General features: G+C 39.1%; 2 protein-coding genes across 6 annotated transcripts; both read left to right on the forward strand.

The window, feature by feature from the left end:
* Positions 1–1,426: 1,426 nt before the first annotated feature.
* Positions 1,427–12,373, forward strand: LOC139984644 (solute carrier organic anion transporter family member 4A1-like). 2 transcript variants are annotated; one of them, XM_071998617.1, is made up of 12 exons: positions 1,427–1,659; positions 2,655–2,888; positions 3,482–3,790; positions 4,878–5,079; positions 5,440–5,539; positions 5,879–6,000; positions 6,252–6,506; positions 7,254–7,449; positions 8,656–8,809; positions 9,724–9,887; positions 10,281–10,345; positions 10,838–12,373. In XM_071998617.1, the coding sequence occupies exons 2-12, from the start codon at positions 2,697–2,699 to the stop codon at positions 11,194–11,196; spliced, it is 2,118 nt and encodes a 705-aa protein (XP_071854718.1). In that variant the 5' UTR covers positions 1,427–1,659; positions 2,655–2,696; the 3' UTR covers positions 11,197–12,373. The 2 variants fall into 2 exon arrangements, with proteins under 2 accessions (XP_071854718.1, XP_071854720.1); XM_071998619.1 differs by having other exon boundaries at positions 2,703–2,888.
* A 3,371-nt stretch (positions 12,374–15,744) lies between these two features.
* On the forward strand, positions 15,745–26,238 carry LOC139984648 (cathepsin B-like). 4 transcript variants are annotated; one of them, XM_071998629.1, is made up of 8 exons: positions 15,745–15,804; positions 16,529–16,693; positions 19,238–19,444; positions 20,539–20,654; positions 20,861–21,090; positions 21,751–21,867; positions 22,899–23,027; positions 24,266–26,238. In XM_071998629.1, the coding sequence occupies exons 1-8, from the start codon at positions 15,760–15,762 to the stop codon at positions 24,340–24,342; spliced, it is 1,086 nt and encodes a 361-aa protein (XP_071854730.1). In that variant the 5' UTR covers positions 15,745–15,759; the 3' UTR covers positions 24,343–26,238. The 4 variants fall into 4 exon arrangements, with proteins under 4 accessions (XP_071854730.1, XP_071854731.1, XP_071854733.1 ...); XM_071998630.1 differs by lacking the exon at positions 15,745–15,804 and adding an exon at positions 16,024–16,182; XM_071998632.1 differs by lacking the exon at positions 15,745–15,804 and adding an exon at positions 16,065–16,172.
* The last annotated feature ends 1,139 nt before the right edge of the window (positions 26,239–27,377 follow it).

The following is a 27,377-nucleotide window of genomic DNA, read 5'->3' on the forward strand; positions in this document are numbered from 1 at the left end:
GTCATGCTTGTCGAGGTCTGGTACTTTGACCCTCAGAAGCCACTGATCAAGCAACCCACGTGATCTATATCTGACATGTATTAAAGGGGCACTCCAGATTGATTTATTGGTTATGATTTCTATAAAGCTTGGCATTGTCTTGAATGGCGACCTCAACACCATTTTTATTTTCCATACCTTATATAATAGTTTCTATTATTATTTATAATAATAATGCTTGCTACGGAAGGCTCCTTTAAAGAAAAATTTAGAACGGCATAATTGACTCTGTTTAGTTCAGTCTTTACTGATGTAGAAAACTTCTATTCATTTGTTTCATAAATTACGGATCCCCTTTTAGCTAATTGAAAGAATGTTCGGTCGGTCAGCTTCGAGCACATCACGACATAATAAACACGATGAAACTGTTCATCAAATCACCACGTATATAATGCATTATAAACATGGTATTGAATCACATAGGTTTCGTTAACTGGTTGTCGCTATGGATATCCGTTTCCGAGCAGGTGACATCTGACCTTTGTGTAATACATATGGTTATTCAGTTTGAATCTCCATTTTGGAAAATGGAACTGGGATTGATGGTACAGATTATGTTTGGTATTTTAAATGTCTGTTATATAAATCAAGACACTATTTTTTGGCTAATACAAGTCATACAATCTGTTCATTCGTTCAAGTTATATTTTCAAAGAGAGAAAACCGAAAATCTGTTAACGAAATGCTTATTTTACTGCATATTTCCTGTGCAGGTAAATATATAAAAGTTAGTTTGGTCTTTGGTACCCAACCCCTCTTAACATCTTATCTTTCAGACCGCTCCTTCGGGTGTACATCCCCCACCCCCCACTTCCCTCCATCTTTTTCATGCTCACAAAACTCAGAAGTAGTTATTAACACAACCTTACGTACGTCATCTACACTTTTTTAGGAAGACCCACTCCCCCAGCCTACCCCCCACTACACCGGAGTCAGCTTTTACAACCTCAGTTCCAGACCGCCTCCTTTACAACAACAAAAATTCCTTCGTTCGCATTTGGTTTTCCCATAAAGGCTCATGTCCCTACCTAAGACAGCCGGCGGGGGATGGGGGAGGATTAAACAAATTTCACCCCACCTCACCCTACCCCGGGGGTGGGGGTAAATTTAAAATCTCCCTACTTTTGAAATCCTGTTGATGTCCCTGCTTCCTTTACCTCTAAATCAATTGTCTTAGTAATAAGTAGGCTGCACTGCTCCATTAAGTTAAGATAAATAATAAACAGTTTTATCTATCTTATAAGATATAACAACCAATAATCAGGGGTAAACAAATCGAGATTCAGTAGTTCACCTCATATCATACGATGATTGGGAGATACAATACACTAGATTGATCAAAGGTTACTCAAAGACCTTGTTAACTCACAGTCTTTCATTAAACTCTTAATGAGGTATTCACCCACTAATGACCGATTGTTTACAGTCCGTTATTTAAACTCTGTATCAGAGTCTATAGCTTCTTACATACACCCCGTTGGACGTACGAACGCCGTCACAGGATATAGTAATTGGAAGAGAAACTCCATATTTTGTTACCTTTTTTGTTGTTAAAATCAAAGCAGGAATAAGTACTTCTACTTGGATTGTTCTGATTAACTGCTTTCGTTTGAAGTAAAGGTAAGATTTCCTACTACATTTGAAAATATCTGGAAATAAAGGGGTAAAACACATTACGCGCAATTATACGTGTCTCCCTTGAACTGGTCTGTAATACTTTATAGTATTTTCTTGAGGGTGTAAGGCAGATTTTCCCTAACTTTATACCCCACGAACCCCCTGTGGATGTCAGAGTTGTCCACGAGCCCCCAAATGTTCGAGACACGATCTGAGTCATTATTATACTATAATACGAATAACAGTGCTTCGTAAAAGATCAAGTTCCTAGTGTAATATTGTACTGGTATATCATGTTAAAACAGGCTAGTCACTGCATGTCACTCAATAACAATTTTCAAGCATGAATTTATGCTAACTTTGCTTTAATTTGTGTCGGGCAAAATGGAGGTCACCTGGAATTTCCAAATAAAAAGAATTACTTTGGCCAACCTTTCAGTTACTTTCTAAGCTCCCATGTTTATCTTCACGTCACGAGGTACTGTCATGCGTACACCAACTTCACAAAATTCATGCGGCCTGTATCTGTTTCATAATTCAGTTATTTATAACATGCACGATATGCATGATACTACTATGGCATCATATGCTTATCTAACTCGAAAAGAGTTTGTCGATGGTACGACTTTTGTACATGACTAAATTATATGATATATCAGATTTTAGTTCATAAAAAGGACTCTAGTTTTGACTTTCAGAAACGTTTCACGAACCCCTGTGATGGACTCACGCACCCCCTGGGGTTCATTCACCCCAGTTAGGGAACCCCTAACATATATATATATATATATATATATATATATATATATATATATATATATATATATATATATATATATATATATATATATATATATATATATATAATCATGATGGTACGTTGTGGGGTGCCCTTGGCTCCCTTGCCCCCTGCATCTCTTATTATTTATGTTGCTTAAACCATCGTTACTCACCACATTCTCACATTAAGTTGTTTGAATTGTGTGACTTTTTTTCAGATTCATGTCAATAGTTCTTATTTCTCTTAATGTTAACCACCTATGAAGATGACGTCAGAGTCGGATAACCAAGCGTTCGTGGATGACGACGAGAATACTATCGGAACGTATCAATATAACGGAAGAGTTGGCGAGCCATTAGGCTTTAACAGTAAAGAAGAAGAAGCGGCCACAGACGAGGAAGATGAATCCAGAGACTATGGATGGTTTTCATTCAGACCGAAATTTTTACAAGTATGCCATGCTAACAATGCCTATATTGTAATTGATGACGGTGGTGTCTTAGGTAGATTAACCGAACGACTGGTCAAATCATTCTATGCTCATTAAGCGGATCAAGGTCATGATTATCATGGACGTATAACAAGAAATCTTTTTTGAGGTTACAGTAAATAGATCTGAGGTATACCGTACTCTCTTTGAAATAGAAGCACCAACCGACAGATCGAAATAATATGTTAGAAATAGAGACAGGACTTATATTAACGTGATTTATAATCTCGCACAAAATGGAGGACGGAAAACGAGGAGAAGGTTGAGTAACATCAAAAACAAGGTACAACATGTGTAAAACAATTTCAGTTCATCACAGTGACCCAAGTCCAGCTTATAGTCCAAAACTAGCTTTCTTAAATCACTAATTGATAAAATAAAAAAAAAATATATAGTTTCTAGATAAATTCAACCTAAGCCTAGTCCTAATTGAAATCTCACACATCATGTCAAAGATGAAATTATTTCTTCTCTTTTTTTACAAAATAAAATTAAGCTTTCATTGTTTAATATGTTTGCTTTCACATTTATTTATTTATTTATTTATTTAACAGCCACTAAACAACTCAGTAGGATTCCTGGTGATCTTATCCATATTTTCCTTCGCGCAAAGCATGACGGTTACTGGATTAGTTTATGTTGTCATAACGACCATTGAAAGAAGGTTTAACCTGACCAGTTTGAAGAGTGGCTTTATTGCTAGTACATACGACATTTCTAGCATGGCGGTCATCATTTTCGTGACGTATTTTGGCGAGCGAGGAAATAAGCCCGTATGGATCGGAATTGGTGCCGTGATGTTTGGTCTCGGGTCATTTTTATTCGCTCTGCCTCATTTTACAACAGGGATTTATAACATTGGAGTGAGTAATTTTTCTTTTTTTAGTTTTTTCTTCTCTCAGAGTAACAACTCGAACGAATGAAAATAGAGTGCCTGTACTGTGATCACCATTGCCCAAAATATGCTAGAAAGTTCCAAAAATGGGTTTATTAGTTTCAAACTAAAATAAACACTTTTTTTTCTGACTCCGTCCTATTGTTTTCTAACTAATTTAGTACTCTGTTTAATGATGTTAGGAAATATATATCAGATGGTTTGGGCAACGACCCTTTTCAGAAATTCTTTCTTAACAATTTTCGAGCATCTCAGTGTGGGCTTTACTGATGGCATTTGAAGGGAACAAGCACTTCCATCATCTGAAGTGGTAGATGAGAAGTGAACGATAACCCCTACAACCCACTTACTCACAAAAAAGTGTGATTAAACAGATATCTTTATATGCACTTTCGGGGACTCGAGTAGCTTCTCAGATAAAAAAAAAAGTTTCACGGCACCAGTAAACATTTCAGAATGATACACCACAAACATGCTGGAAGTGTTTTATATAGGGGCGCTGCCACGCATACTACTGGGGGAGGGGAGGAGAGGGGGAATTTACCCCCAGAATAAAGTCAGGGGACCATCCCTCCTCCCCCACCCCACCACTGACCGACAGAGTATAACACAAATTCCTTAACTATATGCGGTACACCCTAAACAAACCGAAATTCTTCAGCATTGTTTCAAAAGTTGGCACCATTTTACATCTAAGCACCCTCCAATTTACCAAAGTTACTGAAAATGGGGGGGGGTACATCCATCCCTTCTGTTAGAACCCTCCCCTCTCCTATACATTACATCTCATCCCAGTATAAGAAATAATACGGTGCTCCTTTTGAACGCACGGTCAATCATGTTCATACCTCCTTAATCCTTATTCAAGTATCTTCACTCATTTATAGTAACATTTATATCAAACATTCCTAAAATGTTCTCTTTTTTGTAATTTGGAGGATCAAAGCCTCCGGGAAAGTGCTATTTGAGAACTTTTATCAATGTTCTTGGACAAGCTACGAGTAGGAGACAATTATTACTCACATGATCTTCTAAGGCGTTTGTTGTCCTTACAGAGCACGACAGCTGAATTTTGTAACATAAATGGAAACACAACTGACTCCTGTGAAGTGGATGACGGCGAGAACCTCAGTCGTTATTTTGGCGTTTTCCTGCTAGCTCAGTGTCTCCATGGTTTAGGGGCAGCCCCTCTATACACCTTAGGTCAGGCATACATCGACGAAAGTGTGAAAACGAAAAAAGTGGCGCTTTACCTTGGTAAGCTGTAAGCTATTACAAACAAACAAATCTTGATGGAAATGCTGCCCTCAGTTGTTGAAGTTTTCTTACTGAATTGTGATGTAACACTGCACATGCGCAAAATGAAATCAGACGTTCCGTCACCACCCTATTATCACAGCTAGGCTTAAACTATAAGTGTTTGCTTCCGAATGGAAATGTATATCTATGAACAAAAGAATGCATACCCTAGGCATATATCCTTCACAGACAACAACATTTATTGTTAAATTTCCTATAGCAGGGGTTTGGATAAAATTGGATATCATCATTTATCTCTTATGAATATGCAAACACACTTCATGAATATTGAAAACCAGTTTTTTTTTGTTTATACAGGAATATTTCAAGCGGTTGCCTCGTTTGCTCCTGCCCTCGGTTTTGTCTTCGGAGGTGTCTTTCTGTCGCTCTACACTGATGTGAGAGTAGATGATACAGAGTGAGTTAAATATAGCAGTATGAAGGATCTAAAAATGAAGATGTTCACTACAGGCGAATTTAGTAGCTTCTAAACCGTAAATGAAACATAATCTAATTCAATGTAAATTGTTGCAAGATTGTGACTAATTGTGATTAATTTCGTAAAAGATCAAGTACATATAGTGTAATATTGTAATGAAAAATAGCAAGAGGTGAACACATATTTATTTGGAAACTTCAAGATCAGATCAGCTGTTTTTCTTCACGACGTACTGTCATGCCTACACCAACTTCACCAAAGTCAAGTTCAGAAGTCACATACTTCTCTCTTCTGACTTTGTCTCTGTTCATTTATCAGTATCAACATTGATCCGAGCAGTCCAGTCTGGGTTGGAGGATGGTGGATGGGTTTCCTCTTAAGCGGCAGTATCTCTCTACTCATCAGTGTCTGGGTTATGGGATTCCCCACCAACCTACCAGGTAAGCAATGCGAATCGATTTGGTAGAATAATAAGCACAAGCAAACGGCGCAACAACTATATAGCAACAGAGGCAAAGAGAGATAATCAGTAATCAGATTAATCGGTAATCGGAGCTAAGCAGTCATCGAAACCTATTCGTGTAGGATAGGTGACGGTGTGGAAAAGCTGGGGGTGGGTATAAGATGGAAGAGCTTTTTCGTTATATTTTATATCATTTTATTTTATTTCTGACCTCGTCAATTTTCACAGGTCATAAGGAAATCGCCAAAGCCAGGATCAGTGAAGTTCAGAAAGGGTCAGAGTTCACGGTCAGAGCAGGCTTTGGTAACTCCCTCTCAGATTTCCCTAAAGCAGCCTGGACACTTTTGAAAAATCCACCATTTATGTTTCTGAATGGAGGCGTCACCATGGAATGGTTTATCCTAGCTTCCGTGGCCGTATTTGGACCAAAATTTGTGGAAAGTCAATTTAATCTATCTGCCGGACTAGCGGCGCTATTGGCAGGTAATTTCATTTTTTTTCGAACAGTAAAAACCTTCCAGCCTCCACCGGAATTCGAACCCGGGTCTCCCGCTTTATATGCGGACACCCTAACCACTAGGCTATGGACGCTGATTGTATGTCCAGAGGTTCGAAACCGGTAAGGAAGGTCGTAATTCCACTGTAGGCGTTTGTACCTGTATCGAACAATACTAGTTCTGGTTTTGGTGACATATTTGCCTTGCTCTTAAGATCAAACATGATTCTAACCAACTCGAAGTCATTTATGATTCCTAAAGCCGGATCTCGAAAGAGATACTTTAAACAGACGTTTGTTAATGAAATGGAGGTTAACGGAAAGGCAAATAAATATATATATTTGAAAACGTATACAGTTGGAAAATTTAATATATATATATATATATATATATATATATATATATATATATATATATATATATATATATATATATATATATATATATATATTATTTCCGACAAACAAATAGTCAAAATAAACTGAATTTAAACCAAGAAAATGTTTATATAAAGACATTTGCATTACTGCGATATTGCGTCAGAACGGATGCGTAAATCGTGAGATTCTTCCAAGATTCTGGAAATATATCTTTCCACCCATCTCCCATTAAACTAACTCATTTAACTGTGCTCTGCAGAGTTCTTACTCATCTCTGTGAAGAACGATCGTCTTCCAGACTAAAGCCGTTTTCTTTTCTCTCTTTTCTCTTTACTCACTTACTATCTTGACAGGAGTGGTAGTAGTACCGTCCACCCTGATAGGCTGCGGTGTTGGTGCTTGGGTCATTTTGAAGTTCAATTTAGACTTTCGAGGCCAAATGAAGTTTTGTTTTGGATCCCTTGTGATTTCTTTCTTCGCCATGTTGGTGTTTATTGCGAGCTGCGATAACGTACCGTTCGCCGGAGTTACAGAACCTTACAAAGATGGGTAAGAAACATGGCCTGATGTGAACCATTCCATTACCTAATGACAAAGTTATTAAGGCATATTCAAAGTAGAGTGTGTCCAATTGCGTATCTATAACGGCATATTTAAAGGCGTACACTGGCGTATCTTAAATGGCATATTCAATGACGTTTCCAATGTCGTACCAATGCGTATATATATATATATATATATATATATATATATATATATATATATATATATATATATATATATATATAAATGAAAATCGTAATGAGTTGGAAAATCAAGTACAGTGAAAAAACTTTCAGCCTCCACCGGGATTCGAACCACGGGCCTCCCGCTCTGTACGCGGACACCCTAACCACTAGGCTATGGACCCTGATTGTATGTCCAGAGGTTCGAAACCGGTAAGGAAGATCGTAATTCCACTGTAGGCGTTTGTCACCTGTATCGAACACTTCTAGTTCTGTTTTTGGAGACATATTTTGCCTTACTCTAGAGATCAAACATGATGCTAACCAACTCGAAAATCATTTGTGATTATATATATATATATATATATATATATATATATATATATATATATATATATATATATATATATATATATATATATATATATATATATATATATATATATATATATATATATATATATATATATATATATATAACTATGGATCCTACCTTAGGTCGACAGTTACATTGACTTACACACTAAATTTAATCTAACCCTAACCCTTTTTTCTAATATATATATATATATGTGTGTGTGTGTGTGTGTCTGTGTGTATATATATAGTGAAATTACGAGTGGAATTACGACCTTCCTTACCGGTTCCGAAACTCTGGACATACAATCAGCGTCCATAGCCTAGTGGTTAGGGTGTCCGCATATAAAGCGGGAGGCCCGTGTTCGAATCCCGGTGGAGGCTGGAAGTTTTTTCACTGTTCTTGATTTTCCAACTCATTACGATATATACTCATTACGATTTTCCAACTCATTACGATTTTTCAACTCATTACGATTTCCAACTCATTACGATATAATTATCAATTATATATATACATATAATGGCGTATTCATAAAGTGTAGCACAGCTCCTCTCATTTACCACGTCTAAACCGTACACCATGCCTTCCTTCTTACCACAATCTCCATGCATTAATTCTACTCTTACCGTATATACTTATGTGAAAGTTTGCTATTCACATTCTTCCTAGATATTTTCCAGAAAATCTAAACATTTCGTCAACTTGTAACATCGGCTGCTATTGTGAGCAAAAATTTGATCCAGTCTGCGGTTCAGATAACGTGATGTATTATTCAGCATGCCATGCAGGCTGTATCGGAAAGACTGAAAGCGATGACAGTACAGTAAGTATATAAAATGTGTTAAGCCCGTACCGTTGTAATGATAAATAAATAAAATCAATCAATCAGGAATAAACTCAGGAAATGCTGATGCAAGATCTCTTTATATGAGTATTTGATTAAAAAAAAATGGAGCTTCCCTTTTAAACGATACTGCAGTGATATGATGATGACATATATGATGTTTTCATATGGAAGGAATTCTTTTGGGCAAAAACTGCATTGCCTGTGGCCCTCAAATAAGGACCTCCTCAGGAAATACACAATGGTAAGCCACCAATCGCAACAACGGTGAATCTTTCAAGAGAGTTATCAGTCTGTGGAACGCCATTCAGTGCGTGCAGTCTAGTGGCATATTTGATTATCGATGGAAGGCCGGGAAGGTATATAACGGTAATCAGCGGCCTGTATAGTAGTCTGTTGGTATTGCCGAAATTACTGCTTAGATTTACACGGACGTGTATTGATTCAAAGTTTAAAACATGGATTTGGGAGTATCTGTACCATGCATGGACGTTGCGTCACTTTGTTTCCCGTCTGTGCGGGGTATTCCCCTTATAATATTCTATTAATGTTGCTACGGAAGCCACTCGTGTATCAAGAACGTTGAAGACGTAAACAGGTTTATTGTTATACTAACACAAAATCTTATTTATCTTTTTTTTATTTTTTATCTCCTACCTCTCCTCTTCCCCTGTTGGTTTCTTTCTTTCTTCTCTCCATCCCTTATCTACTAATCCCCTTACATCTAGCTCTCTGTGTTCTCCATGCTCATTAACCTGTCTGTATTCTGTGCGTGTTAATTGTTTTTGTCCCTTCTGTTACTTATCCTTGTCATTTAGCCTCTGAAGAAGATCCTGCTAGGATCGAAACGTCAGGTCAACTTACTTTTACACATTTTTTGTTGTTGTTGTCAGACGTATACAGGTTGCTCCTGTCTCCCATCTGATGCAAACGACGCTGTGCTTGGACGATGTGAGACATCAACGTGTAATTTACTACCTATTTACTTGGTATGCATATTCATTATGCTGACCCTTGGCTTTTTTACTATAGTACCCAGTATCACAGCTACGTTCAGGTAAGTAAAAATCCTATCATTTCATTAACTATATTCATAGGATTATGTGCGGGTGGAGCCTTGGCGGGTAAGATGCAATCCAGTTGGTGGAAAAAAGTCTATAAAAGGGCGTGACGTAACTAGATTACTCTTTAAGGTGTGTGTTGAATAATTCATGACGTTATAACAGCGGCCATCTTCACTACAGCTTCGGTGTTGATCCTGTACGGTACGTGAAAGCTGTACAACTGCACATTAACGTTTGCAGCACAGTACATTCCAAATAAGATTTCAATGCTAGATTTATCTCATAATTGGAGCATAAAAACTGTACAATATACACTGATTTACATTCCACCTAAAGACGCCCTCTAATTTGTATTCATCCATGTATTCATCCATCTCTTTCCACAGAGTGGTCGATTTTTCACAGAGGGCTTTTGCCGTTGGACTTCAGTCATTGCTTTTGAAAGCTTTAGGTAATATTTGTATTTAATGAATTTTGTGTTCAGTATATAGCCAAATCAGGCCAAGCCTATATTATCATAATATCACAGAACTGTATATCCGCTCTACGTTGAGCGCAGAAAATATATATGATAAAACAACCGCTTGACCGACACTGGTGATCGAGAATCAAATCGACTTTTTTTCCAAAGTTGACGCAATGGTACGACTAATATTTGATCATGGTGTTGGGATAAACTGCGGCGTACTTGAAGCTAATTTCCTCCTCCTCCTCCTCCTCCTTCTTCCCCCCTCCTTCTCCTCCTCCTCCTCCTTCCTCCTCCTCCTCCTCCTTTAACAATACCACTCCTCACATGACGGAGAAGTAATATGACGCACTCGTGCAAACTTTGAAATTGTGTTCATAAGCTGGAAGTAAGCAAGTTCATTTTACAACAACGGTTCTAAATGTGCAGTTTTTCTTTCCCCTTCTTTTTTTCCTCTCTTTTCTATTGCCATTTCAGGTTCGATTCCCGGTCCAATCATATTCGGCGCTTTAATCGACGATACCTGTATGATATGGGAGTATGACTGCGACGGTGCAGGTACTTGTTGGATGTATGAAAATGAACAGTTCGCGCACTATACTCTTAAGCTTATCATGTCTTGTCGTGTGGTCTCTCTGTTTTGTTTTGCCGCGTCTTACTTCACACACAAACCAATCGTCAAAGAAGACGACGACACGCCGTCCTTAGATAATAAGGAAACATTGAGTGACCAAGATAGTGATATCAGTATGAAGAAAACATATGCAGAGAAGGGCGTTGGGACGTCAGAAGACGAGGCCAATGAATCAGTGACGACTGAGGACAAGAAGAAATAACGACAGGGACGATATAAATGACGAAGAAATAACCACACACTAACGTTAAGTAATGTGTTGATGTTAATCGTGGGCGGTGGAGCCGACGAATCAGAGGGCCCGTCCCCCTCCCCCACCCACCCCACCCCACCCCCAATGAAGTTAGAAACCTCAAAAAAATGCTCCTTTTCATAAATTAGAACTACCCATATAGGACTACGCTGTATAAATGGATGATAACTTTGTCTATTTTCTGTAATTATATAGTGCCTTTCAGTTTGTTATTTTTAAAAATATCGTTTTGTTGCCAAAAAAAAAGGAAATAAACTGCAGTGATAAAATAAGTGCTCTGCTGTTGAAACATGTAGAAAATATTATTAAGAAAAACTGCCCTTTCGTTGAAAAAGCATTACAAAAAATACTGCACGGAGGATCCATTTGTCGAACAGTTTTGATGTAAATTTGTGTTTTACCCCCTCAAATCAAAGTCACATGTCTCACTGCCTCTTTGGGTGGGTGTCTGTACCCTACACAACACCCCAATTGGGCCCTCCCTCTTCCACTACCGCTAATGTTACTATAAATTGTTTCTTCGGGGAATGTTATCATCCATAATTGTACGTTTTCCAGGACTCCTCACTTTAATAAGAAAATCTACACAACCCTGTCGTCTGGAGAGAAACACAATTCCCTATATACGACACGTACATACACTGACACCAATTGAGAAACTTATATATATAATTATATAATTATATATATATAATTATATATGATATTTTACAAAACCATTGGCAAAATACAGGGGGGTGGCGGGGGGGGGGGGCGTTGAAAAGAGGATATTTACTTGATGTGGTCTGCATAATTTTCTTTTATTGTTTGTGTTATGTATCGTCTGAAGGTTTTAGACATAATAGGCCTATACCCTGCGGTCGATTCGAGTTGATGGAGAGCTGTGGGGCCAAGGGGGGTGGGGGTGGGGGGGGGCAGTTGAAAAGAGGATATTTGCATGCATGGAAACTTAACAGTGCGTGTTTACAGTACCGTAATGCACGCGAAGTTTATGATCAACGTATACTATACTGAGCTGATTACCAAAGTAAACAACAGCTAACCAAGGAAATATAATTTATTCCTGCAGACAAATTTGCTTTGTAAACATGCTATTTGTGACGAGAACATGTTTTGTATTTCTGTTGTTTCCTGTGTTGTTTCCTGTGTTGTTTCCTGTGTTGTTTCGTATAAGGAGCTGAAGATTCACGTTATATTCGGTATTCCATTGCATTTCATTCATTTATTCAATCCAAGTATAAAAATTAAAAAAAAATTATAAAAAGGAGTATACAAACATAAAAATATATTAATAATAAACAATGTTAAGATGTTAAGATGATATAAGAGTCAAAACATTACTCTAAATCAAAGGATCCAAAAGCTTAGAATGAAAGAATATTGCAGCACCGATAGATAAATGAGTTTCTAAAATGTGTCGATTTGTCCAGTGTCGTGTCGATGTGTCCAGCGTGTTGTGTCGATGTGTCTAGCAACTTTTGAACCCCGCACGATATTGAAAGAGTATGGACCTAATCAAGTTCAAATGATCTCAAAATATTATCTACTGCCTGATCTCGCTAAGCCCCCAACCGAATAAAATCAAGAGGGATCAGCCCCCCCCCCTCCCCAATGACATATAGAACATTACAATCAATTCTGTACGATATATATATAAAATATATACGTACGGGTAGTTACTTAACCTAAACAGTTGAAAAGTCTTCAACATTGTTCAAAATTTGCAAAATATAACATCATTTTGCATTTAAGCACCCTCCATTTGATTAAAATTTCTCATAGGGGAAGGGAAACCTTTCTTAAGACCCCTACCTGGACGACGATATAACCCCCCCTCCCCCTTCCCCCTTAGTACAAAAGTGGTATAGTTAGGACAATGAGAGTCACAATTATTGTCGAATGAAGCGAAAACAGCTTCTTGCTATGAATATTGAATGTTGCATGGACCAGCCAATTGGGACAATTTCCTAATGCTATCATATACCTCTCTAAACTGTCCTCATGCTTCAAAGCACTCGTATTGACAGTATCAACAGTACCTACAGGTCTTTGAATGATAGAGACATGATATTCATACTGCTCGTACTGACAATATGAGTGCTCTGAAGCGGGACATGACAGTACGGTATCGAAAAAATATTGTCCCAACTGGGTGCATGTGCCTTCAACAGTTAGCCTACAAATACATATTATCATCGATTCCAATGACGAGTCTACATCTGAAGGACAACTGACTGAGGACAAACAATTTAAATTGTCAAAGTGAGATACAGGTCAAACCGGGGTCAATAATGTTGTTTTGTTCAGTGCGGTGTTCATGAATGAAATGTGTGAAATTGTTAACATGCCTATTGTTTATGTAGCAAATAGTCAATTGTTCCCGTGAAGGATAGCTTAACCCCATCATAATGGTTATGTGATAACATCAGCCCTGTTTTTAATGAGGGTGATAGTCAAATGTCAGCCGTGTACGACCCTGACCTCCTTCTCTAAGACAATTATGACAAACTAAATCGCTATATGAGTTTACACCAACAGCCAAGGGCGGCGGAAGCACTTTTAATCTGGGGGGGGGGGGGGCACCGACATCAAAGGGCACTTTGCAGGAATTCGATTCGACTGATATTGCTTTATATTTAGTACCCTTTTATAACTCTGTCTGTAATATCTTTTTAGCGTATACACATCACTCCATCAACGCCCCCCCCCCCTTTCATGGAAAATATGCATAGTAGCACTGCAATATCTAAAGTTGTATGCAAGACTATCTGAGCGGAGCGCCACCATCGGATGGCGCGGAGCGTACAAGAAAATTTTTGCTTTTACAAACCCCTCAGATGGCCGGAAACGGCCCTTCCCGAGTGTTCATTCTGGTTCCCTGGCCTCTTGCTAATTTGAGACACCTCAATTTTTATGTAGAGAAAGGGCACATTTTTAACCCTGAGGAAAAGTGGGGGGGCACGTGCCCCCTGTGCCCCCCCGGTTCCTAACCCGGTAACTGACATACGTATCCCGTATTGCGCACACTTCCATCGAGTATGCTGGACCATGCTCCCATCTCAGCCCCCACTCCGCGCGGTAATAATGCTAGCTTTCACACAACTCTGACCATGGAGGTGAAACAGTTTTTACAGTTTGTACCTCCATGCTCTGACCAGGGAGCTGCTACTCTAACAGTAGCAGCTCCCTGCTCTGACCAAGAATTAGACAACCTTCTACATCAAAGTACAATAGGTATAGGCTACTGTAAATACTCGTTTCCGCCATGCAGTGAATGAATTGATGCGTTCCGCAACACAGAGTCAATCTAGTGAACACTGTTGAACGAGCCATGTAGGCTAATATAGACCTCTCAGTGTACACCTATCTAATTTCCGTGATAGCACATTTCTGGGAAATGACTGGTTCGAAAGAGGAACCATTGCGAGTTTCATTTAACGGGACTACGTGAAATAAACAGAGGCATCGCTTACAATATTGACTACATACATAATTACTCATTTTAAATGTAACCATGAAAATTACGTGTCAACTTCACATAGGTAATTACAACATTATGAATATCATGTACTTAATTTCCGGATTTTCCGAAACTGTCAGAAATGTTCAACAAACTTTTTCCTTTTCCTTATCGTAAACTTTTTGATTGCTGTTGCCGAGTGGATAAAGGCGGTGGCATTAGAAGCAATGAGTTTTAGCAATCGGCCTGGTCATAGTTAGGTGGTTTTTCATCCAAGAGCAATCTACGACTTTCTAATTGAAAAGATTCCAAATTTGAGATAAAATGTTGAATTTGAAGCCACCCAACGTAAAAGTTGTAATCCATAAGCCCTTGCGGGTTCTTCCACAATTGTGGTCGCTTAAGCGTCGTAAATATAACTGCTGATTAGTATTACTAGTCTCATCTATAAACAATTTGAGTATATAGGCCCTTTTATACGAATTCGGCGAGTCCCAAGTAGGCCTTGATATGGTGGCATACTCCTATTAGAGTCTATATCAATCCGCCCGAGTGTTCTCCTATCTCTGGAAAGTGCCAAAGAGCAGCAGGAATAACATCTTTTTTGATATGTTACTCAATCAGAATCTGTTTTTGTGGAGCTTGCATGTTGAAGAGAATTAATGGAAGTACATGTGGCGCAGAAATTGGGTTAATTGAGCCAATTTTAGACCCTTCAGTCCTCCCAGGAGCAGCGAACGAAAATGATTTACTACTGAGTAAAGAGGTTTGTTTAAAAGTGACGAAACCTTCACACTCTGATATCATGCTCAAATCTGTATGGTCATGATACGGCAAATTGATGGTGCCATGAATGGGCCTGGCAACTAATTGTCAGCCTGCTATCCAGAGACCATGCATATTACATTTGTGATTGAGTGTGTAAGTCAATGGGACTTTTAATATACGTATGCTACCAAATGAACTCCGTTTTCACCATAGAAATACTGTAGTTCAATTTCTATGGTTTTCACCAACAGGAAGTCATGTGATTTTTCAGATGACTCGGTCACATGCTGTTCGAGATCTGGAGGCCTTTGACCAAACTAGCACTTATGGTAGGCTTGATCTAGCTAGATTATCATTCCTAATTGAAAATGTTTCGAGTATTCGCTGTTCCTTATTACAATTTTACCATAAAAAAGATGATTAACTCTCTATTGAGATCAAGGCAGGAAATATCCATATTGATTAATTATATGAAAATGAACTCGATATGCTTTTTCCTGTGGCAGGTTTGCCTTCTGTTAGCTGGTCAATGACTAGAATAAGTTAGATAAGGAAAACAAACAAACAATCGCAGGTAATATAATAGGGCAGGATATATGTATAAGTGGCGGTTGTGTAAACTTTTCGGTATACGCCGGTTACTTGTGATAAGCTAGTACTGCGGTAACGGGCTTTCTCTCCAAATTCAACTTATTTTGTAAGAAAAGGTAAATACTTACACTTCGTAGTCGCGGTGGGGAAATTATTATTTATTAGATATTCATGTATTTACTCTTTAAGAACGATATATCTTCCTAACTGGATACTTTTTTGGCTGGAGTCGGAGTCACAGTTGGGGAAGTCGTTTGATAGGCCAATCCTAGGCCTAGGCTACAGTATATCACTTCATAACAGCTTTTGAGAACGACACATCTTTCAAACCGGATATTTTTTACCTCTCGGCAATCAAAGTCGCGAGTGGGACTTGAATCATTATTGTAAGGGGAAGAATTTAGGTTTATTATGCTACTTGGCCATTATTTTATTTTCTCCAACTGGTGTATCTCTCAACAGCTTACAATACAGTGGTGCTACGCAGACGTCATCAAGATGCGATTTTTCATTGTACTTACTGCTTTGGTGGGGATTGGATTGGCCAGCCCACCTAACTTGAAGGACGTGTCAGCCACTCCCCAGAAGATGGTAGATTACATCAACAGCCTGAATTCAACATGGAAGGTAAGATTCATGGTAGCTCACTTAAAGGGTGTGAAGACTCGTGCATAAAGAAATGTATCATGCCGGTAATCTGACCTACTTTCGAATGAGGTGTAACAGAAGTGTTAGACACCACCATCGATCCCAGAAATTACACACACCGCTTGCTACCGTCGGTAATTAGACACTAATGTACAGTCAACACGTACAGCTATGGTCAATACCCACAACACACTTTGCATAGCAGCGATGGACATCTCAGGTCCAACTAAAGATAACAAGGTATCACATTTCATTACTGTCTGCATTTTGTAGCGACAAGAAAAAAACTTCACTTGCAAGCAACGGAAAGTAAACTTTTTCAAAGCGCTGCACGTGGCTTTGGTCGAGTATTCAATGCCTTTAACATTAGCATTATGAATACAACATGGGTGGGAAGTTTAATTTATTTTAATTGTATTGCATTTGTAAAATGCTATGCAAAATGGGCAGTAGCTTTACAAGTGCAAGGACATTTATATAGAATAATTATACCATTTTTTTTGTAAGAACTCAGGAACCATGTATTATTTTATAGTTAGGCAACTTGGTTCAGATCCTCTGAACCTTGTACACAGAGTTTCAAACAATAAGTTAACTTCCCTACAGTACTTGGAAGGACAGATTCATTGTTACAGTAGCTATAGACTGTATAGCAAAGTATTTCCCCTGGTATTCATTTGGTGAGGTGGTCGCCTCTCTGTTTTTTTGTGACGACCTCGCAAAATTATTACTAACATTGAGGCCTAACCGTGTCAGAGAAGGAAGTAAAAAATGCAATGATTGGAATCCAACTTTTTTTTTTTAAATTCATGCCATCATCTGACAATGAAAAACTGGCCCTGTACACACTAAATTAAAGCAACAAATAAAAGTTCTTCTGGCTATTTAACATAGCATTTTTATCTTGTCATTTATTGTAAGAATGATTGACATTAGTCTGTTTAACAACATTTTCCGAGAGAAGTTACATTCCCCCAGGGATAGGAAAAAATTATCAGATTTTGAAGTCGCACTTTGTAATCTGTGAATAGTTAAAACACTTACTGCACAACTGGTGTACATTGTACATACATGACATACACTTAACATAACATGACACAAAACATGAGTGTTCAGTATATGAAATAACATGGACAGTTCAAGTGCACGAGTATAAAGTGGTTCGTTGAAACTTAGCACCCCCAATTTATTTTTGTTATGCTGACTCAGAGTTCAAGGGAAGTTAGAGGGTACATGCGCGGGAGCAGCCGGTCTAGCTCATCTGTGGATCGGGGTAACATTAGAAGTCCATGATTCGGTAGCTCATATTTTTATTGAGGAAGTGAACACAGCATACAGACTTCGGAGAAGATTCACACTGTACTAATGTACATTTACCTCTCCACCCAGGTGTTAAATGGGTACAGTACCTGTGAGGTAACCGTCATTGGGCGCAGTATATAACTGCTGCAGACTGCATGGAGGGATTGTCTCTGGGACAGGTTATCATTGACCAGGGGTAATATAACGTCTGTAAAGCGCTTTGAGACCTATCGTTGGTATAAAGTGCAAAAAAAAATAAAGCAAATATTAAAAAAAAAAACATTTAACTATACTCCAACAGTTCATTGGAGTTGTACTTGTAAACTTGTGGGTAACAATATATATTTAGACTCAGCCATTGTTACCAAGTTCCTGCTGACCTTGAAAACATGTCATACTCGAATGAATAAATACTTTGGTACCTGTAGGTACAAACCGACCTGAACAGTACATAATAAAACGGCTCTGCTTTCTGTTTCGGTGAGGCGGAGCTGAGGCCAAATCAGTCTGTATTGTACTAAGTACTGTATTTAAAAGTGTGCAGGTTTGACAAAACATGTATATAACTGTAATATCGTCGTCGCCGCCATTGAGCATTCAGTGTTTAACAAGTAGAAATAAACTGTAGTTAAGAACTTAAGGGTTAGAAGTCAAGTGAACAGGCTTTACAAGGACTTTATAAACCATTTTTTTTTTTTTTTTTTTTTATTGTGCAAATTATTCTGGTTCCTTAGTGGCTAATTTACATGTGTAAAGAACCAGTGGGAGTTACCTTGTGTTAAGAAAAAAGGGTGAATTTGGATTGAGGCAACAAATAGTTGGTACTTTGTGTTGTTACTTACAGACAATACACTATTATGTTCACTTTAAAACGCTTCTCAGATCAGAAGTAAACCAGCGCCACCCAAAATGCAAATTGGCCTTGCTATTCCCCCATTCACTATCGCAATACACAAAATTGATAAAACTAGAAATCGAATCGACGTTGTGACATCTTTCTAAACACTGTGTACAGTAAGTGTAAACATTACATCACTGCATTATAATGTAAATTAAATGTTAGCAACAAGATCACTATGTGACCTTGCCTAACAAACTTGTACAGAAATTATTGTTTTTATTGGATTCCCGCTCATGCATCAAACCTCCCCTCTACCCCTATACTCCCCTTACATCACCTACACATACCCTTTCTCATCTTTTTCATTGACTGTTCAACAGGCAGGACAAAATTTTAAGGGCCGCACTCTGGACCAGGTGAAGAAATTGATGGGGACCCGGTTGGATTCCAAAGGTAAACCGCAACTGGAGAAATTGTACCACACAGTGAAAATGGACCTGCCTGACAACTTTGATGCTCGTACACAATGGCCAGATTGTCCAACGATCAAGGAAATCAGAGATCAGGGTTCTTGTGGATCCTGCTGGGTGAGTTACATAGATCCCACCCCCCTCACTCCTCTCCCACGGCATCATCAAGTGGGGGTGGTGAGGGACCACATCTTTTGTAAGTTATGAGAAGAGGGCAGGAGAGAGAGAGAGAGCAAGAACTTGGAATTCAGACTTTGGTTGTTTTAACTCCCCCCCCGCCCTTATCATCACCACCCCCCACCTCTTGTTACCCTGTAAGAGCTCACTTTCTTTGTGTAGTGGATAGTTTGATCATGGCCATAGAGCTTTCCCCCAATTGATGACATTACATCCATCAGTTACAGGTAGTCCCATTATTTACCTCCTTTTTCATTCATGAAAGGATATTTCCCAACTCTTTCACTGAATCCCAAAAGTTAAAAAAAAGCTTCTCACATCTGAAACTGCATCCTCAATTGTAACAGTTGGTGTCAAGAAAGTTTAATATATAATATGTTAATAAGTTAAATCAAAGTAGTAAACAAGTTTTCTCACAAACAACAGCGAGTCTGAATCAAACCTTTTCCCGGTATACAGTATGTAACCTGGATATTATTTGTCGAGATTCTGCATTTAAATCCATGTAAACTGCTTTGAGATCTCGTACATGTTTATTATTTAAAAGTGCTATAAATGGCAACCCAGAAATTAATAATTTCGAAATTCCAAAAGTTTAGAAACAGGTCTATTGTTCCCTGCTGGTATGAGCCCTCTTTGTAGAATTTTATACCAAATTAGAAAGATTGTTTATATACCAAAATAATAAACCAAATGAAATGGTGACTTTTTCTGCGCGTCTGTCGCCTAAATGACAAACGTATTAGCATAAGATTATCGTTACTGCCACATTTGAAGCAACATTATTTAACTGACACATAATGTATAATATATATTTGAAGGTCTGTTATGAAACCCATCGCTTCAATATGTGGGAATAAAACCTTGTATGGTCAGACCCTGTGGGCAAGATTTTTTGGCCAGTGAAAATCTGGATGTCATAGTGTTGCACTTTTACTGTATACTGATAAACCATGCATACACTACTCCTTACTTTATACTGTAGGTCTACGGTATACATGGTATTTACAACGCTATGTTGAATCTTTTCCCAGGCATTTGGTGCTGTAGAGGCCATGTCAGACAGGTACTGCATCCATTCAAAGGGTGCAATGAACTACCACATTTCCGCACAGGACTTGGCAACCTGCTGCAAATCCTGTGGGGACGGGTAAGTATGATGAAATGATCCGTTATAAAGTTAAATAAAGGTAAATTTAGCGTTAACAAGTGAAGGAGAACACATTTCGGAAGTAATTCATACACGGACCCCTTTGATATTATGGGCGGGGGGGGGGGGGGATGTCTGTTTCTTTTCCACCCTATTGTGGTCCCCCTATAAACACCTCTTGAAATAATCCTCTGCTCTTCACTCAGTTGTGAGGGAGGATACCCGGCGGCGGCTTGGGAGTACTGGGTCTCCGACGGCCTAGTGACAGGAGGAAACTACAACAGCAGCCAGGGTTGTCAACCCTACACCATACCCTCCTGTGATCACCATGTTCCCGGAAAGTTACAGCCATGTGGTGACATCTTGCCAACACCTCCCTGCAATCAGCAGTGCATCCCAGACTACCCCAAAACTTACAGCGACGACAAGAAGTTCGGTAAGTCGAAGAGATCGCGGATGTGAGGAGAATCTTAGCACATTTACTAGCATCAGTGTGGTGAGGGGTATGGGTACAGGGGTGAGTGTGGGATACTGAGGTAAGAGAGGGTAACCCATAGCAAAGGAATTAACCATTTAAAAAGAAGAAAAAAACGCCACCAAAGAAGGGTCGGATAGCGCAGTCGGTAAGGCAAATAACCCCTTGCAGTCCTTAGGTCACCGGGTTTTAAAGATTCCTCTTCAAGCCAAGAATATCTTTTGTCCTCTTTCCAAGACTAAAAAGGGAAAATGGAAAAGAAAGGGGAAAGCACTTAAAGGAACGTGTGACGTGAACGTGTGAGAAGATGGTCACGATGATGTGGTCACGTGACGTGGTCACGTTTAAGAACGTGTTACATGATGGCATCACAGACCACCTTCTGTGTAAAGTTGACCTGCAGGAAATGATAATAATTACAGGGTCTCTCTCTGCCCCCCCCCCCCAATAAAGGGTCAACTTCAAACATTCATATAGCGATAGGGTTTTCACCCTGCAGTAGCTTGACCGTGGGATTATTATCTTTGTCCCTCAGGGCTGTATCAGGTTTAATGCTGACGTGAATAATATCTCTGTAGCCCAAGATCTCTTGTTTTTTTTTCTCCACCTCCTTTACTTCAGGTTCCAAAGCCTACAGCATTGCCAGTGACCCTGTAGCAATACAGCAGGAAATCTTCAACAATGGACCAGTGGAAGCGGATTTTCAAGTTTATGCAGATTTTGTGAGCTACAAGTCAGGTAGACATTTATTGACTTTTTTTCCCCCCCCCCCCCCAATTTTTTTTTTTTTTTTTTTAAATCCAAAAAATTGGATTGGTCAGTTTCCTATAGGGTTCTCGTATGCTTTGGATGTACTGCGTGCAAATGGTTGCTATGACAACAGCATCGCTTGTAATGAAGGCGAAATATCTGAAATATGTGGTCCCACCCAACATGGCTGAATGCGAAGTGACTCGACTCCGACCTCTTTGACCTAGTTTCGACATACTGATACGACTAGTGAGCACATGCAATGGATGTTTCCTGTTTTACAACAGCCATCATTTAGAGATCCCATGCTAATGTTTTCCCAGGCATCGGGGTTACATTTTGTTCCGGTTGATTGGTGAACCACTGCCGACTGCCTGTCGGAAGACGCCTCATCTCGTATTTCTTCAAGTGAAGCCGACACAACTTGAAAACCAGCCAAAAATTTGATCACTCGATGGTAGTGAGTCTAAGCGATGGCACACTGCTCGACACTCTATGATCTTCTGCATTCGACTTTGGTCATCTCGAGTCAGGTTTGATCGGTAATATATCAGCCTAATAGCAAACAGGAGAGGGAGGGAAACAGTGAGGTCTCAGCAGTCTCGGTAAGAAACGATTATCCACTAATTTAATGGCAGTAGACAGAAGTTTTATTTTATATTCTGAGTGAGTGTATAAGTTTGGGCATAACATGTGCGTGGGTTTCAAACACAATTGAATCTCTCATTTGCAGTTTTAAGACCCTCCTCCTCAGTTTGTTTTCGTCCTCTGGTGCAAATCACCCACCAAGAAAAGGACTGCTCGCAAGTTTGGGCGCCAGGACGGATCTCTCGCTAGCATATTTGAGGTGGCCAATATCCATTTAATTTCAAGGATTCAGCCAGTCGATGCAAACCCAGCATTATCAGGAAAACGACAGAAACGAATCGACGACAGGTATTCAGGGGGGGGGGGGGGGAAAAATCAGAAATTCTCCAAAATCACCAATATTTTTTTTGTTCTCTTCTTTTTGTTCATAGGGGTGTACAAGCATCTTACCGGTGATTTTCTGGGTGGCCATGCTATCCGTGTTTTAGGCTGGGGCGTAGAAGATGACACCCCGTACTGGTTGGTCGCCAATTCATGGAACCCAGACTGGGGAGATAATGGTAAGTCAGATGTTATAAACTCTCATTTTTTTTTTCTTTTTTTTTCCCTTGACAATGGCCCAAAAAATCTTTCGCTTTGGTGAAGGCTCCTTTTTATTTGCGTGTGCGTGTGGGTTTGTATCTTCTCATGCACATAGCAGTGTAGCTTTGATGAACTTTGTACTTGGCAATGTGCACGGATTCGCCGTAGTGAAAGCAAGAACCACATATCAGTTTTCATAGAGGTCGTTAGAGGTTATTTGAGCTCACCAGAGGTCAAAGTTTGAAGACATTTGTAAGCTTTGTAACATCAGGAGCAAAAGCTTGGATGAACTTCATACTTGTTAGACAAGGTCAAAGGTCAGTTGAGGCGGTAAATATTGGAAAAACTTCAGAAAAGCAAAACTTGGATGAACTCCATACTTAGCCTGTAGATTTACCACAGGAAGAATCAGACCCAGTGTTTTTTGTAGAAGGTAAAGGTCATTTCAGGTCATGAAATGTCCACAGTCTGATAACGTTGTAAACTTGACAATTTGACTTATATGTAAACACTGTATGAAGTTTGGAGGCAGCTTAATCTACCAGTACAAATATTTCAAAATCAAAGCTTTGAGGAACTTTCCTCATTTTCCTCGTTCTAATGCTAAATGTGAATCTTAATCCATTGTTGTTTTTTTTTATAAAACTCCAATAACTTAATTCCCTAATATGTTAATTGAACTGCATACAAAATAACAGACCAGCCCAAAAGATTGCATTCAAATATCGTTAGCCTCTGTGACAAATTGTAACGCATCATAAACGTGTTATATGAGTCTGGTAAAGTCTTATTATGTTTGCCTTTATTTCCGAAATTGTATCTCCTGAATTGTATCTTGGATCTCACAAGCCAACCTAATAGTTTGCTAGACTCAGATATCCATCCACTTTGACTGATGATGAGCCTCTGGTGTTACGTTGGGTCATTGTCGCCCAAATTAAAACTGTTTCAGAAGGAGAATATGATCTGATACCATAATTTTTTGAACCATCTAGAAACATATCAAAATCTGAGTCTGTGCCTTCAGTCATTCTTCACAAGAATTTGCGGAGGCTTTAACCACCAGACTATTCAAGTCACTTTGGTATTAAATGATTGGATAATTTTTTAGTAAAGTCCAATATATTGGGGAGAGAAACAGTTCTTAAAAAACGGAAATAATCGATCATCACTTTTGGTTACTCTTGTCTCCTTTTTCTTTTCTTTTTTATTCCAGGCCTCTTTAAGATTCTCCGAGGATCAGACGAATGTGGTATAGAGGACGACATCAATGCGGGCATGCCCAATGTGTAAAGACGACCAGAGCAGAATAATTCGATGGGAATATCCCGATATAAGTACTCTTAATTTCGATCGGATTATCCCGATATAAGTACTCTCAATCGTTTGTCGAATGTTTTGCAATGTATCGTACCTCTTCGTAAGCAAAGATGTTTTTTTTTAAATCAGGTTTTTTTTCTTTCATGCATGTAACATTTAAAATTAGTGTTACTGATATATTTTTAGATGATCAGAATGTAAAAGCAACTATTTTAGGTCCGAGGACGAACACCCGAAATATCTGTGTGCAATGCCAGTCATTTGAATATCGTAACTTGTGTACAATTTTTTTTAAAAAGTTGTAAGATAGACAGAAAAATCTCACTTACACTTGATTCGCCGGACGACATCTTTCTAGTCACGGGGCAAACACAGGCTAGTGGTTTCAGAAGATAAACACAACCAGATCCTTTAGAAAATTGTCTTTACCCGTCTCTGAGAAACGTTCAATACGAAACAGGATTTCAGTTAAAATAGGAATCGGTTCCATCGGTTTGGATCACGTAGTTTCGTACCTTTTCCGAAAAATTGTCAAGCTCAAAGGAAATTCCCGTTCGAGTCGCGAGCAGTACGGGAATCAGTACTTGGATCATTTCCACAAGTGTAAAATTTCCATGAAATCTTCTGTGCAAAGGAAGAGAAGCTTGTACTGTACAGTCTGGCTGTTGCCGTAACCATCTGGCAACGAACAATTGATTCCTCCAATTTTCTCTCGACCGTTTCGTGTTCACATTCCAAATTGTCGAAAAACGTTTTCGGAAATTCTCGTCGGTTAAGTGGATATATAGTAATTGTTGAATCCGTCTATTTGTAAAATTTGTACAAATTTTCTGAGAGTAAAAAAAAAAATTTTGCATTATTTTTCAAGATAGAGGACAGCATTTATTGAAATCTTTGATGAACGAAGGAAGGCTACAAATAATGTGTGGTATGGATTTTTAATGATTTTGTCTGGGGTGGGGGGGGGAAGGAGGGGATTTTGTTTAATTTGGTTAAATTTTACCTCTTTAAACAAAAACCAAAATGGTTTCAGTTATGCATCACATGATGCGACATTTTCTTTTTTAAACACAGTTTTAGGAACATTTACTCAAGTAGTTTGTGAAACTAATTTCTAAGCTTATCCTTTTTCCATTGTGCCTTCTCCTGCTTTGATGTAAACAGGTAAAATAGAGGATTTGTAAATGACAAAATATTAGCATGAAGTTACCTTCAGTGTGATAGTAATGCTCTTTTGATCCCAAGTCTATATGCGTTCCCTACCTTTGGAGTTGTATGAGGCCAGCATGGGGTGTAGGGTAGGGGTATCGGGAGGAGGGTGGCCGAGATGAGTTAAAGGGGAAGTGAGGGAGTCAAGTATTCAGTATGATTTGCGTTAATAGCCAGGTCTGTTTTCAGCTTCACTGGTAGATGGTATAACATCATTTAATGGTCACAATTGATACTTTTGAAAGTGTCAGAATTGACAGGAAATATTTTGCAATTAACTTCACCGTCAACATCATCACGATTTTTTGGACTCTACAAATTTTGGGGCGTGAGGAGGTAGGATATTAAACTTGCATGAAATTTTGCATATTCGGTCGAATTGTAATGTTTTCCAGAAAATTTTGTATCACGATTGCTATTTGTGAAATTTGGGTGTTGGGAGGTGTGCGTCCAAGAGTTCTTACACAAACAAGAGGTTTTTTCCTAGGATTAATACAACTTTAAGGCTGATACTTTAGGTAACTGGCTTATTTTTTTCCCCTTTTCACTAAGCTTTCCTCTCTGTTTTTTATTTTTTTATATTGGTGTCTGTCTCTTTCTGAATTCTGCTTCTACTTAAAAAAATTGCTATAAACTCAACATAAAATGTGGAAATGCTCACTCCGAATTGTCATTTGTTTTCCTATTTTTCACTTGCGTTTTTGTTACGAGAGTGTAGGGTGTATGGAGTGAAGGATGAAAGGTCGCGGCAGGCAGTGTCGGTGGTGAGGGTGGGGGGGGGGCTGGAGGATGGAGGAAATTCCAAACTTCTCCTGAGTTCGGAAGAAGAAATTAAGTGTTTATGGACATGCTGAATGTAGATCAACGTTTTTCGAATGAGGGGTGTGGCTGGGTGGTCGTTGAATGCCAGTGCCACTCCATTTTAGGGGGTTCCAGTGGGTGGTGTGGTCATCCCAAAATTTTATCTAAAGTTTAAATATCAAATGTTGTGTTATGAGGCATATTTAGACCATATATTAGTCCAATAACTCGGTAAAATACATAGTTGTGCGAATTAGTTCTTTGAATTTGGAAAACTCCCGACTGTTGGTGGAGGTGTCCCCCCCCCTCCCCCCATCTTTGCCCATGTTACTGGTAGCAGGTACGGACGGAGCCTTCAGGAAATTAGTGTCTGAACCTGGTGGCGATTTGAACATAGAGGCAGACCTGTTATGAGCCAGTATTCCTTTAGGTCAGATATCACATGGGGGGGGGGGGTTAGAGGGGGTATGAGGAGGGAGGTGGCATTTTTTTTGGGGGGGGGGGCATGTAACACATCATGACAGGTGGTCCAATTTTGAAGTTAGTAGGGGTTTTCATAGGTGCAGTTTGAGAACCACCCTGGAAATTCCAACCAGACTTATTCATCCCTGGGACAGAGAGGCATTGCATCTAGAGGGGACAAATAATCAGCACATTAGTCAAGTGAAATAGATGGAAGTAATTGTCAGGAATATTATCTTGATACCAATGACCTAACCCCCCCCCTCCACCTCCTGGGCTTAAAGGGGGTGAAGACTCGCGCAAAAGAAACGTCTAATGTCGGTAATTTGACCTAGTTTCGAATGAGGTGTAACAAAAGTATTAGACACCACCATCGATCCCAGAAAATACACACACAGCTTGCTACCGCCGGTGATTAGACACTAGTGTACAGTCAGTACAAACAGCTGCGGTCAATACCCACAGCACAGTGTATAAACGATACGGCGATGGACATCTCAGGTCCAGCTAAAGATAACAATTAAGGTATCACGTTT

Source organism: Apostichopus japonicus, chromosome 17, assembly GCF_037975245.1.
Source record: "Apostichopus japonicus isolate 1M-3 chromosome 17, ASM3797524v1, whole genome shotgun sequence".
Lineage (NCBI taxonomy): Eukaryota > Metazoa > Echinodermata > Holothuroidea > Aspidochirotida > Stichopodidae > Apostichopus > Apostichopus japonicus.